Here is a 10,904-nt window from a genome sequence, read left to right as displayed (position 1 = left end):
CCGCTTAACTGGAGTTTAGCAAAATATATATATATATATATAATTTCAACTTAAAAAATCACAACTGCAAATGTGTGTTGTGGCCAGCAGGTCTGGGGAAAGAAAGCAGAGCTGCTCATGGTGCAGCGGCTGCCCTGCCTGCTCTGCGGCGCGGTGAGGCTGTAGCTCCAGATGGCAGCAATGTACAGGAGCACGGGACGTACCAGAGCTGCAGGGCCCATAGCTGGATGGCAAACGCTCCCCTTCCAAAAAGCCAGATTTAATTTTATCGCCACCCTACACTTGGTCAGAAAGCCAAAGAAAGCATTTTGCTTCATAAGCCAGATTGCTACATTTTCTGATTTACATTGAATGAGACCATTTAGGTGACAACCGCTGAGAAATGATGAGGGTGTCCTGTTTGAGGTACCTTTTGAATCATACCAGTTCCCAGCCTGAAAATGGTCATTTCTAATTTCAGAAGGTATGAAAAGCAGACAGTAGTCATTTTAAAGGTTTATCTTGTGGACAACTTCAAGCAGAAAAAATATTTGAGACTAATGCTTTGTGAAAAACGCTAGGTGTATTCTAGCAATGACAAATCTTTAGTGGAAAGAACATCTAGCTAATATATTTAAAGCATGTATGAAAGCATCTAGTATGTCACATATAATGCAAAAATGTTTGGAAAAGAACCATTTTTCTGCAACACAGTAAAAGAAAAACAGAGAGCGTCCAAATGAAATATTCCAAGTTTCTCCTTTATAGTATATTGGGTTTGACTAGTGAGTAGCCCACATCTTTCTGGCTAAATTTCACTTTTTCTTGGAAGCAATGCTTTACCATAGGACACCATAGCTCTGGCTCCTTGCTGGCTGCCGTGGCAGTCGCTGCTGGGGTCACAGCAACACGTATTGGAGCCGGGTGAGCATGCAGGGGGCTTGGCAGACCCGAGCCAGCCCGGGGACCCTGCAGCAAGCAGCTCCTGGGGTGTGCTGCCCCCGTAACACACATGGGGCAGGGGAGAAGCATTGGAATTGTTGCCGTTTTGGGCTTTGTCAGAGGAGAAGTTGGGAGAAGGCTGCAAACAGTGCAAGACACCTATGGGACCGGGGAACAGAGGAAGGGACAATGTGGTGGAGTGGGTGAAGGTGACAAGGTGATGGGGATGGGGAATGGCACACCAGGAACCAACAGGCAGGGCTCAGGGACTGGTGCTGTGTGAGGCACATGGGGATGGATGGGCTGTGGGCTCCTCTCGCTGGAGACCTGGGTTTCCACCGGAGCTTCCCCAGCTGCGTGGGGAAGCTTCATAGCGCCGACAGGACCAGATCTGAGACCTTCCCGGCCCACAGGGCAGCCCAGCAGGCCGGCAGGCAGGAAGCCGACGTTCCCCTCGTCGCCCAGCCGAGGGCGCTGCCGGCCGGCGAGCAGCACCATGGAGGTGCCCCGGCACCCGGCCGGCCCGGGGAGGCCGCAGCGGGCCCGGCCCCGGCGGTCAGTCAGTCAGTCAGTCAATCAGTCGGTCAGTCAGTCAGTCGGTCAGTCAGTCAGTCAGTCAGTCGGTCGGTCTGTCAGTCAGTCGGTCAATCAGTGTGCCAGGAGCGCTGGGCGAGGCAGTGCCCAGCTCTGCTCCACGGCTGCCTGCAAGACTGGGGAGGACGAGTCATTTGTCTGCACACTTAAAGGCGATTTAACATCAGCCTACACCTCACATGGAGCAGTGGATGAGCCTAACTCGAGGGCTGCGTGCCCTACTGCTTCTTTTCTCTGAGATCCCACCAGTCCGTTTGTGCCGCCTGGGACCCTGCACACACCGTGTACGCGGGGCCGTGGCCTCTCTGTGGTGAGGGCACGCGTGTGAGGATGTGCCTGTGCAACGCAGTGTGACTGGGCACACGGAGTCAGGAAATCCAGGTTCTTCTAGGCTTGGCACATACGCTTCGTTAGCCTGCGATTTTCTCCCAAGAAGAAATTTGGCTATTAATTCACCAGAGATCATGGATAAGAGAGTTGTAGGAGTGAAAAAGTATTATCTCAGCCTTCAAAATGCTTCGTTCAGCATGTGACCTTAGGTGCTAGTTTCTGAAGTGATTTGACTATCCTTAGTCACCATAGATTATGGCTCCACATTTTAATACCAGACACTACTTATTTCCATTCCACCACAGCATTTACAATTTATGATCCTTTCTGCTGAACTAGTGAAATTCATATACCTGATTACAGTAATGATGGGCATTTATAAAAGGCTAAATAAATAGGGCTGTCTGAGCATTTCTAATTGAGTTCTCTTATAGGTAGCCTACAAAGTCATGACCACATGCAGGGATTCTGCCTAGTTTAATATTTCTTCCTTGGACCACCACCTGCACAGCACTTTCCTGATTCTTCTAAAGCTCACCCTGTTGTTTTCAGGGTGACCTTTGCGATCCAGCCTCTTTAATTCTGGGAAGAGGTCTGCTGTCTTTTTCAATACCGTCCAATTTTGGTATGCAGGGCAAAAAGAGGAGGAACATGGCCAGGATGGGAAATTGAGAGATTGTTCCTTACTTGCTAGCCTGCTGGGCCAGAAGCTGGGCAGACCATGGTGGGTGGAAGAAGCGTGTACCTAGAGAAACACAGGCCACATGGCTCTGGAAATGGGGAACAGGAGCTGGGCATGCTACAGACAGGTTGTAACAGACACTTTGGAAACTGGCTGTGATTCTAAAAGCTGGTTTGACTGGGTGACACTGAGCTTTCCTCCATCGTGACCTAGACTGTAGGTCAGCTTTCACTCCAAGAGCATCTTTCTTTTGTCTTTTTTGAGTGTCCATTATTGCTTTTTCACTTTTTCCCCACATTTGGTGGCCTATGTATCTCATATAAAATTTTATGCCTTTGTTGGTTAAGAGAGTTAACACAGTAGATTCATATTTGTACTGAATGCAGTGCTTTGAAATAAGTTTATTATGCTTATATGTATATTATAAGCATATAGCACTATCCCCAGTGTATACCCATAGTGGCCACCCCACCTTCAGATTTCATACCTACACATGCAAGACTTTACAGGACTAGTCAAACACCTTTGAAGAACTCTCTATGATACTTTGATTTTTAAATATTGTGTAAGAAAGAAGGAAAAAAAGATTCTTTGTGTACCAGTCTTAGCCTTCATAGGCCTTTTATTACAGGAACTATAAAAAGTTTCCGAGAATGCCTGGCCACTTTCACATTATTCCAATGTATAAGAATTTCCCAATTCCTCCCTGTCTAAAGTCCCTTCTCTTCCATGCTAACTGCTTATTGAAGCTTCAGGAAAGCTTCCTCAGCACAGAGAAAGCTTTGGAACAGGTTGCAGGACACTTACATGCAGCTCTGGGGGAATCAGCACTAGGGCCCAGGGGAGGTGTCCCTCCCAAATGCTCTGCAGCACACCTGGGCTGCTCTGCCTCTTTTTAAAATGCCCACAGGCAGCTGGCCTAGCTCCTTTGGAGGCTGCAGGATTATTCAGTCATTACAGCAGGAGGAGGCTAATCCATGGGATTTCCTTTTGAAGCAGGAACACGTAAAGCAGGAAAGGGTCCTGGAAAGAAAAGGAGCACTCAAAAGGTATGCTCCTTAATAGAGAAGAAAAAAAATCCCCAAACATGTTTCTCTGCTAGCTTAGTCACTCTCCTGAATAAAGCAGTTAAACCTTTCTGTGAGCTGCAGGAGGCTCTTAGTTGCCTTCTACACAGCTTTCCAAATGTTGCTGTGCAAGTTGTGCTGTGGAGCCACATCGGTGACAATCAGGCTTCCCCTTGGCTCACAGGAGCTGGCGTGGGTGCTACCTCTGCCCAGGGGTGAGCCTGTGCCTGGGATGCCTAGGGCAGTCCTGCTCTGCAGGCAAGCGCTTGGGTCACTGGTCTGTTGGGGCTATTTTTAGTGGTTCTCTGGCAGCTTTAGGGAGAAGGCAGTCTATCATCAGACCTTGAAAATTAACATTCAACTCCTACCATCTCATCACGTTTTTGGAGATCTTCATAGGGAAATTGACATCTGATAAGAAGTTATCATAATAATGGGAAGTTCAGTGTAGCTGTGGATTTTTGTTTTCTTGTATACCTAAATGCCTTGCTGTTAGGTGTTTTTGTTTGTTTGTTTCTCCCCAGACATAGATTTTTATGTTGATTCATAAAAATCTGTACTAGTAAATTAGCTTCTCTAGCACCCTTTCCACATGTTGGTAGTTTAGTGATTTGAATATTATCTAATAATCTTTGTTTAACTTTTGCATTATTGCTCAGTCAATTCCAAATGCCAAAGCAGGCATCTTGCTAACTTGACTAATTTTGGGACTGCTTTCTTGGCTATGGCCACCTACCTGCAGCACCTCTTAGCTGATCCCAGGGTAAGCTGAGCCACAAAGCTACTTCCTATTTATATATATATATATTTATTATTATTTATTTATTTTTACTAGAAGTGCTTTCATCTCAGCCCCAGTAATCTGCAAGAGACTCATCTAAACAAATTCCCACCAAATGCTTTTGGCTTCCCCAGCTCCCCTTCCTTGCTAGAATACACTGGAGGAGAAGGAACACATTTTATCTGCTGGGTGATCCTGCTTCTGTATGTAGTGCTTCCCTAGGAGGAAGAAAACCTCTACCTTAGCCCCACCATCATCAGGGAAAACTACTGCAGTAATCTAAATGTTGAGAAACTATCCTTAAAAAAAGGTTTCCAGCAATACACTGCAACTCACCTAAAGGAAAACACCAGGGTAGAAGAGGTCTGTTCTGTTTGTTACACACGTCAATATTCTGGTTGGTTGGTATACAAATAGGCAGCAAACACAAATCCCAGTGGAACATCCTTTAGATTTGAGAAGTTAAAATTATTTTTCCCTCCTAGGAGCCGGAGATGGGCATTTTCAATTCTTCCTTTTCACGATCCTGGTAACTTTGTAGAAGTGGAGGACTCTATTAAGTGTTGGGAACTTTGAAAGGGACACCAATAATCAAGTCAGTGCTCAATGGAACAAGGTTTTTCCCACAAATAATGATTGATATCTGTGTCATTAGTAGGGTAGCTGCCCATCTCTTATCATGATTGACAGGTTAATAAGGGACCTGGGGCTATCTTTTCACTGCTAACATACAACCTAACCAATTGCTTTTAAATTATTGCTAATTTGACTGAATATAAGCAGAAGGCATAAAAATATCTGGAATAAATGTCTAAAGCAGTTTTTACTATTAGTAATCTGACTGATCCTATTTTAGCAAAGAGATTAGAATTTACTTAACAGATTTTTTTTAAAAGACACTCAGTTTTTTTAAAGAAAAATCTTGCAGTTGTTCTTTGGTTCAATTAGGAGCAAAAGAGAAGGGAGTTTTGTAATGCAATTGTCCTGTAAAGGAAAATGTTTTAAATTGGGGAGATTATGTGAGCAGACCACCTGTAGGGCATTCATAGCTCTTTTCTATAATGCTCCAAGCCATGCCTTGCTGCCTGCAGTCTGGCTAACAATACAGGGAAAAGCTGTTTAAAAGGCTGTTCTCCCTTTTCCCTCTGGTGTTCACTAACTGTTACAAGTCTTCCTCTTAAAATAAAAAAAAAAAAGTCCCACGTCCCTTTAATTGAAGAACTTTAAGGCTCCATGGTGGCCAATTGGTCTGCAACAAGAGGAACCAGGCAGCAGGGAAAGAAACTTCAGACTATACATCACGTTTGGTGAAGAGAAAAGATCAAAGTTTTCCCAAACTCAAAAGAAACCAAGTTCCCTACAGATTAACCCTATTCATTTAGCTCCTCTTAAAGGAATGATGTTCTGAGCCACTGGGCAGACAGGTAAAAAGTTCAACAATTGCCAAAGCATTCTTCTGTTAATTCAACAGCCTTCTGCTCAAATAAATTAGCTTAGTCCTGACAGAAGAACAATGCCTTTTCTCTTGAAAAAGGACCATATTTGATATACAAAAGTTAAGTATGAAAGGTTAAGATGTTAGTTTAATCTGTTAAGGAGAGATTGATCTAACAAATCTCAAGTCACTGTTCCACTGTAGTATGGGATGTATGAAGCTAAAACATTAACCTTGTACACTTCAGTATGCGTCCCTGGAAAGGCAGGTGCTTACCAAAGCACAGACAGCAGATAGGAGAGGTGCACGTTTCACACTCCTAAAATAACAGCCAGTTTGAAAGGCTACTTAACAAGCCATGTGGGAAGACTCTTTCAGACAGGTTTAGTTTAAAGCCACTGTCATTGTTCAAGGTGCCCTCAGTTTTGGGTTTTAGCACGCACTTTTTAAGAATGACTTGTTGAATTACTTGTTTTCCTCATGTCTGGTTATCTCACTACTTTACCATAGCTGGCTGCCTATTACATAGCACTGGCTAGAACACGAGTGTAGCTCATCCTTGGGGCCTTCCACCCATGAGAATGCCCTGCTGACACAGAGCAGCTGGAATAACCAGGGCAGGAGTAGGGGAAAAGCTTGAAAAAGTCATTTATCAAAAGTCATTTTATTGACAAAATAGAATACTCATATTTGCTCTTACAGGGGTAGCCTCTAAACGTTTTTACAAAAAAATTTACAGACTGTATAGCTTTGGATATATACATATTTTACACATCTGTACAAGGTAACAAATAATTATATAAATACATCCTTTAATGTAGGAAACCCGTATTTATCTGGGGTGTATAATTAAGACATGTTTTGATTCAGTCTGTATTATAAGGCATTTGCCTGGTCATCAATATCCCAAGAAACCTGCAGTCCCAGCAGACTCCCACCTCAGGATGGGGGGAAGGAAGAGCCTCCCTCCCCTGAGCTGCTGTTAGTCCAGAGTGAATCAGAAGCTGCTTTGCCTTGCCCTCTGCAAGACACGGGTGAGCCCCTACCCTCCTCTGCCAGCAAAATAATAAGCTGGCTCCTTGAAGTACATGCTCCCTGCATATGAATGGAGGGGAAGGAGGAGGGGGCTGGAGCCCGGGGCCTCTGCCAGCTGCATTGTTCTATACAAGCTGTGGCTAATAAGGACCATTAGGGGTTCATTAATGGCACCAAACAGTGAGGGGGCATTTCAGGCAGGCCAGTGTCCCTCATTCCCTAACCTTTGGCTTCTTTCCCCCTCCTCACACTTGAGACAGGGGCATCTGCTTGGGGTAGGAGACAGAGCTGGCGGTGCCCGATCTCCACGTCAGGCCAGTGCTGACATCGCTGTAGAGGGAGCCACCTCCGCCCGCCCCAAGTCCTCCGGCTGCAGCAATTGCAGCCTGCCCGCCTGCCCCTGCCCCTGTGCCCCCAGCCACAGCAGCACCTTTGCTGGCCCAGCAGCAGCGGGTGCAGAGAGCCCTCCAGGACTCAAGGGTCTTGCCAGACCAGACCCAGACACCAGAGGTGATGCCCACCACCAGGCACATGAAGTACTTGAGCATGAAGACCGCATAGTCAGGGCGGCGGGCCTGGTCAGGCTGCTGGTCACGCAGGCAGGGGCAGTTGTGCGTGGCCTCCCATCGGGGCCGGTTGTGCTGCTCGTAGAAGAGGCAGGCGACCACGCTGGCAGCTGGCACCGTGTAGAGCACAGTGAAGAGGCCCAGGCGTATCATCAGCTTCTCCAGCTTGTGGGTCTTGGTGGGGCCGCCCTGCTGCTTGATGACGCTCCGGATGCGGAAGAGCGAGACGAAGCCAGCGAGCAGGAACATGGAGCCAATGGCCAAGTAGATGAGCAGCGGTGCCAGCACGAAGCCCCGCAAGTTCTCCAAGCTCTGGTTGCCCACGTAGCAGATGCCAGCCACGGGGTCCCCGTCCACAGAGCTGAGCGCCAGCACGGCAATGGACTTGACGCTGGGGAGCAGCCAGGCGGCCAGGTGGAAGTACTGCGCGTAGCCAGCGATGGCCTCGTTGCCCCACTTCATGCCAGCAGCGAGGAACCAGGTGAGGGAGAGGATGACCCACCAGATGGAGCTGGCCATGCCGAAGAAGTAGACGAGCAGGAAGACCACAGTACACAGTGCTGGGCCGGTGCTCTCATACCGCACGTGCTCAGCCACCGCCAGCTCAGGCTGCAGCTCGGCTGCACCGCCTGCTGCCCCGCGTCCCCCTGCTGCTGCCCCCGCTGCTGCCGCACCACCTCCAGCCCCCGCCGCCCCAGCACCCGCACCACCGGCCCCCGCACCACCACTGCACGCCACCTTCTCATGGCCGGCCACCAGGCGCACCAGGTAGCCGAGGGAGACGAAGAGGTAGCAAGCAGCCAGGAAGATGATGGGCCGCTCGGGGTACTTGAAGCGCTCCATGTCGATGAGGAAGGTGGAGACGGTGGCGAAGGTGGAGAGGAAGCAGAGCACGGACCAGAGGCCGATCCAGAAGGCGGTGAAGGCGCGCTCGTCGGGGCTGAAGTAGGGGTTGTGGCAGGGCAGGGCGCAGTTGGCGATCTGCCCCGTCTTCACGCGATTGTAGAGCGGGTGCCGCTCGCTGGACACCGACACCATGGGTGCCCGGCACTGGCAGCCCGGCTCGCAGGGCGGCGGTGGCCGTGGCTTGCGCGGAGCCTCAGCCGGGGGCACGGCGGCTGCGGGGGGCGCCTTGGCGGGGCTGCCCGGCTTGGAGCCGCGGTGCGGGGGCTTGGCGGGGGGCGGTGCGGCCGTGGTGAGGTCCGTGCGGTTGTAGTCCATGCAGAGCGTGTCGGGGCTGCCCTGCTCGGGGAGGCGGTCGCAGCGCATCCTGTCAGGCCAGGCGAAGCCGTACTGGCGCATGAGCGGGGCGCAGCCGGCCTTGGCCCGCTCGCAGACGCTGCGGCAGGGCGGCAGCGGCTTCTTGTAGTCCTCCAGGCAGATGGGGGTGTACATGCTGCAGAGGAAGAAGCGCAGGTCGCTGGAGCACTGGATCTCCACCAGCGGCCAGAACTGGTGCACCTCCAGCCCGGCCTCGTCCTGCGTGTCGTGGTTGAACTGGTTGGGCATGTAGGTGTAGTTGTAGCCGATGCCTTTGCAGAGGGGCACGGTGATCTCCTGGCACGACAGCTCCTTGGCCGAGGAAGAGGAGGACGAGGAGGAAGAAGAGGAGGAGGACGACGAGGCGGCGGCGGCAGCCGAGGCGGCGGCGCAGCCTGCGCGCTGCAGCAGGGCCAGCGCGGCGAGCAGCGAGGTGATTTCCAACAGGTAACTCCACTCCATGCTCGGCGCCCGGCGGCCCCGGCAGCCCGCCCCGCCGCCCCCGCTCAGCAGCCCCGGCCCCGGCTACCCCGTGCCGGCCGCAGGTGAGAGGGGGCTCGCGGCCCCGCCGCTCGGGACGGACGGGCGGGCGGGCGGACAGACGGACGCTGTGCCGGTGATGATGAGGACGGGGGGGTGGTGGGGGGGGGGGCTCCGCTCAGGGCAGCCCCCTCAGCCGCCGCCGCATCTCTCGCTCTCGCTGTCCCCGCTTCCTTCGCTGCTCCAGGGAGGGAGAAGCGGCGGCGAGGAGAAGTTTGGCCGCCGAGTCCCCGCTCAAAGATGGCCGAGGCCGGCCCCGGGGGCCGGGAGGCGGCTGCAACCCCGCGGCGCCGGGCTCCCACCGCCCCGAGCGGGCAGCGGGGCTGGGGCGGACCGGGAGCGGCTCCTCCGCTCCGAAAGCTCGGCTCGGCGGGCGCAGCCTCCAAGCGCCCCCTTCTCAAGCTCAAGGCGGCCGCTCCTGCTCCTGGCTGCGCTCCCCCCTTCCAGGCGCCCCCGGGCCGCGAACCCGCCACCTGCGAGGCGCGGGGCGAGCCCGGCAGCGGCTGGGCGCAACTTGTCGCTCCCCGGCCCCGGCCGCGCCAGGCCGGCCGCCGCGCTTCATGAATATTTATAGCGAGCGCCGCCGGGCCCCGCCCCGCCCGCCCCGGCCGCCTATCACGCGGCGGAGGGAGGGGGGCAGGCTCCGGGCCCCGTTAAGGTGGAGCGGGGCTGTGGGATTAGTTGTGTTTTTTTTATATATTTTTTTTTATTTTTTTATTTTTATTTAATTTTTGGTGCGCTTTTAGGGCTGCGAGGCTGGAGCTCGGCTGGGTGCAGGCGCGGGGGTCCCGGTCCCCAGGCGTGCCACGGAGCTGCGCCCCCCCCCCCCCCCCCCCACACACACACACACGGGGGCAGCGCGGCTTCGCTGCGCCCCTCCTCTCAAGGCGTTGGGGTAAAACCGTGAAATTTTAGAGAAACCCGGGGTCCAGAAACGCGGCGTTTGCAATAAAACCGCACTTTGTGCCGAAGCACGGAGCGGCGGCGGGCGCACGTGCCGCAGGTGCGCGGCTCCTCCCGGGGACCTGCAGCCCGTCCCTCAGCCCCGACCCGCGGGGCCGCCCCGTGAGGAGCTCCGAGAGCCCCGCTCCCGGCGGCCGTTGGGAGCCTGAGGGCACGGAGGCGCCGCCGCCGCGCCCGGGGGGGCCGCTGTGGAGGCGTGAGGGGCCGCCCCCTCAGCCCGCCGCCGGACCACCTTAAGGGGAGCGGCGGCCGCGCTGCCGCCCGCCCCGGCCGCTCGGTGCTCGCGGCGCTGCGGGGCTCCCGCTGGGGCCGCCGAGAGCCGGGAGCCGCGAGCCGCGGCCCCGCGTCGGGTGCCTGGGCCCGGGGGGAGCCCCCGGCGGCAGAGCGGGCGGGCGGGGCCGCGCGTTCGCCGTGTGGCCGCCGCGGGAGTTGGCGAAACTTCTCCGCGCCCACCTGAGGGAGCGTTGCGTGCCCTCAGGGCTGGCGGGGGGGCGCCGGGGCCGGGCTGCTCGGCGTGTCGCGCTCTGGGGCTGTTAGTCCCACCGCCGCGTGTATATCAGTACATGTATAGATATATTTAGGGCGTGCGTGTCGAATTCAGAACTTTCCCCAAAGCAGCAGGCGGTTAATGAAGCTCCACAGCAGTTGAAGCGCCCCGAAGCCGAACAAAGCCCGGTGAGGGGTGCGGGCGGCTGTGCTCAGCCAGGGGTCCCCGGGGCTGACACTGACC

The 10,904-nt window shown here is 53.6% G+C and overlaps 1 protein-coding gene across 1 annotated transcript; it reads right to left on the bottom strand.

Moving 5' to 3' along the window:
• Positions 1 to 6,455: 6,455 nt before the first annotated feature.
• FZD8 (frizzled class receptor 8) lies at positions 6,456 to 9,769 on the bottom strand. The gene has a single exon (XM_068673505.1). The coding sequence runs from the start codon at positions 9,131 to 9,133 to the stop codon at positions 7,091 to 7,093; it is 2,043 nt and encodes a 680-aa protein (XP_068529606.1). The 5' UTR covers positions 9,134 to 9,769; the 3' UTR covers positions 6,456 to 7,090.
• Positions 9,770 to 10,904: the final 1,135 nt, after the last annotated feature.

This window comes from Anas acuta, chromosome 2, assembly GCF_963932015.1.
Source record: "Anas acuta chromosome 2, bAnaAcu1.1, whole genome shotgun sequence".
Classification (NCBI taxonomy): domain Eukaryota; kingdom Metazoa; phylum Chordata; class Aves; order Anseriformes; family Anatidae; genus Anas; species Anas acuta.
This window is presented reverse-complemented; position numbering and strand designations above follow the sequence as displayed.